Source organism: Neopelma chrysocephalum, unplaced genomic scaffold (genome assembly GCF_003984885.1).
Source record: "Neopelma chrysocephalum unplaced genomic scaffold, ASM398488v2 Primary Assembly neopelma1_89552, whole genome shotgun sequence".
In the NCBI taxonomy this organism is placed as follows: Eukaryota; Metazoa; Chordata; class Aves; order Passeriformes; family Pipridae; genus Neopelma; species Neopelma chrysocephalum.
Genome location: NW_020918497.1, coordinates 1 through 2,735, shown reverse-complemented (window position 1 = coordinate 2,735; position 2,735 = coordinate 1). Strand labels below are relative to the sequence as shown.

At 37.6% G+C, this 2,735-nt stretch overlaps 1 protein-coding gene across 1 annotated transcript; it reads left to right on the top strand.

Moving 5' to 3' along the window:
- Positions 1 to 452: 452 nt before the first annotated feature.
- On the top strand, positions 453 to 2,450 carry LOC113979810 (sodium channel protein type 4 subunit alpha A-like; the record flags this gene model as incomplete). Its single annotated transcript, XM_027707090.1, has 3 exons — positions 453 to 678; positions 799 to 951; positions 2,097 to 2,450. Coding segments are annotated over exons 1-3 (570 nt in total), but the record flags the coding sequence as incomplete, so codon positions are not given.
- Between the last annotated feature and the right edge of the window lie 285 nt (positions 2,451 to 2,735).

Sequence of the window (2,735 nt, the reverse complement as noted above, 5' to 3'; positions counted from 1 at the left end):
TAATAGTGTAATCATAGAATCATGGAACTGTTTGTGTTGCAAAGGACCTTAAAGATCATCTTGTTCTTCCCCCCTGCCATGGGCAGGGACACTTTCCACTAGACCAGGTTGCTCAGAGTCCCATCCAAGCTGGCCTTGAACACTCCCAGGGATGGGGCATCCACAGCTTCTCTGGGCAACTTGTGCCAGGGCCTCCCCAGCCTCACAGGAAAGAGTAATAAACATATGAAGAGGTGGATAATATCCCCTTTTTCTGATATTTGTTGATGGTGACCTGCAATAGCCTGTGATTATTTTGTGTAGTAGGAGTGAAACAACTTTTTTCAGTGATGCCATTCTGCTCACATGAGATTGATTTTTCTTTCCAATCTTTTCTCTGTCTTTTTCTTCACACTATGATATTCCATATAGGATTACTCATATACCACTTTCCCTCTTTCTCTGCTAGAGTCAAAAGTGAAATGTCCTGCATTGTGGAAACGTTTTGCTCTAAAGTGTCTAGTTTGGAATTGTTGTCCATTCTGGAGAGCAGTCAAAGAGAAGGTGAAATTGGTGATTTTGGATCCGTTTGTTGAACTCTTTATCACAGTTTGCATTATCTTGAACACCTTATTCATGGCTATGGAGCACCCTGGCATGTTACCAGAAACCAGAGCAATGATTACTATAAGTGACCAGGTAAGTGAGGTCTATGTTAGGGTGAATATGGAGTTATAACCCTGTATTTATACTGGAACAGTCCCATAAGAAGACAGACTTCTTCAGTGATCTTTTCTGAATTTTTTTTTGTCTTTCCAGGTCTTCACCCTGATTTTTACACTAGAGATGATCTTGAAAATCATTGCTCTAGATCCTTATTACTATTTTCAGAACAAGTGGAATGTTTTTGATAGCTTGGTTGTTTTGATTGGTCTACTGAGTTTTGGAACCAATCTGTCACCTTTCAGGGCGGTAATGATACCTTTACTATTTTTTAAAGCACGTGTATTGTATAGATTTGTAAAAGATTACAGTGAAATACCCTCTCATTTTTTCACTGATGAATCTGTCAAATCAGTTCTCTTTGCTGGTAAATAGGAAGCCAACAGGAACATTTCATTAAAGCAAATATTAATTAATATTAAAGAATACTTTCAGTATGTTTATTATACTGTGTATATTGGATACTACAAATCCTCTGGCACAGTGTGCTCCCAGGGAGATCTGACCCAGCAGAGAGTACAGTGGTTCTCTATTAGGTCTGTACAGTGGCACTGCTCAACTACATTTCGGACCTACAATCAGGAGCAGATATTATCTGAGTGTTTTCCTGAGCTTAAGGATAGCAAAGATTCCTTGGCAGCTTTTCCTTTTGAGCTGAGATTTGTAAAATAATGCTTTCCTCAGGGCTTAGTCTTGGCCTTGAGAGCTCTTCGGTGCTTTCCTCTATTTTAGGGAGAAAGAGGAATAGTTCTGAGACATCTATGTTTAATAGTACTTTTGTGCTTATGTCTTTCATGAATATTTATAATGCTAAATTGATTAATTACTTCAAAATTCTTCATAGTATTTCAGAGTCCTCACACCTAGAAATGCAGTTGAATTCTGTTTCACCTTTGTATCATGACTGAGAGATTTTCACAGCCCTGAATGCTAATTTGACTAAATACCTCCTTTTTACTCATGGGGGTACAGAGGGTAGGTCCCATCTGGCTTTTCAGTTTGTTTGGTGAGAGGTGTGAAAAAGTGTTTGTCTTTTACATTCCATCTAGTCCAAAACTCAGTCATTTCATAACCTTCATCCATGTATTCATAAGATATTTATATTCATGTGCTTTTTATTGCTATTAATATTATTTGACTGGCACATTCTTGTATCTAACTTAGCACAATCAATTTGAAACCTTTCTTTGATAGTTCTCTGCTCTCACTAATATTAACTGTTGGAGCTTAAGCACAGCACTTTTGCACCAAAACAATTAAAAACCTAACTTTGGGGGAAAAATAATTACTGCAGTAAAAGTAGCATGATAAATGCAGGGTCTGGTTTTTATGTGGGCTGTGCTGTCTGGGCTGTGTTTGACCTTACCTTTTTTCTCTTGTGTTTTATTTTACAGATCAGGATCTTCAAATTGGCAAAGTCCTGGCCAGCCTTAAATACTCTTATGAGAATAATTCTAAACTCATTTGGTGCTCTGAGTAACCTCACTCTGGTTTTGGCTATCACTGTGTTTATTTTTGCTATAGTAGGAATGCAGTTTTTGGGCAGTGATTATGAAAAAAAATTCCATAAAATAAGCACCAGTAAGGATTTACGCTGGCATATGAAGGATTTCAATCATTCAGTCCTGATTGTATTCCGAATATTATGTGGAGAATGGATTGAAATGATGTGGGAATGTATGGAAGTGGCTGGAAAACAGAAATGTATTATCATTTTCTTGCTAGTCCTGGTGATAGGAAACCTGGTGGTGAGTTTTAAGTGATTCCCAGTCCCCGCTAAATGCACCCAGTTACACTGGCAACTGATTTTTTCAGAGGCAAACTTTATCATTTCAAGAGTATTCACACTATTCTCTTTTCTGGATGTCACTTGACATGTTTTTCTTCTACCTTATTTTTTTTTTTTTTTTTTTACTTTTCCCCTGTTTTTCTCTTTCTCACACAAGAGGTAGAAGCAATACAAAATTATTCCCTCTACCCACAGTATAGAAGTGCAGTGCTTCTGATAATGTGGTGTCTGATGTCTTCATCTT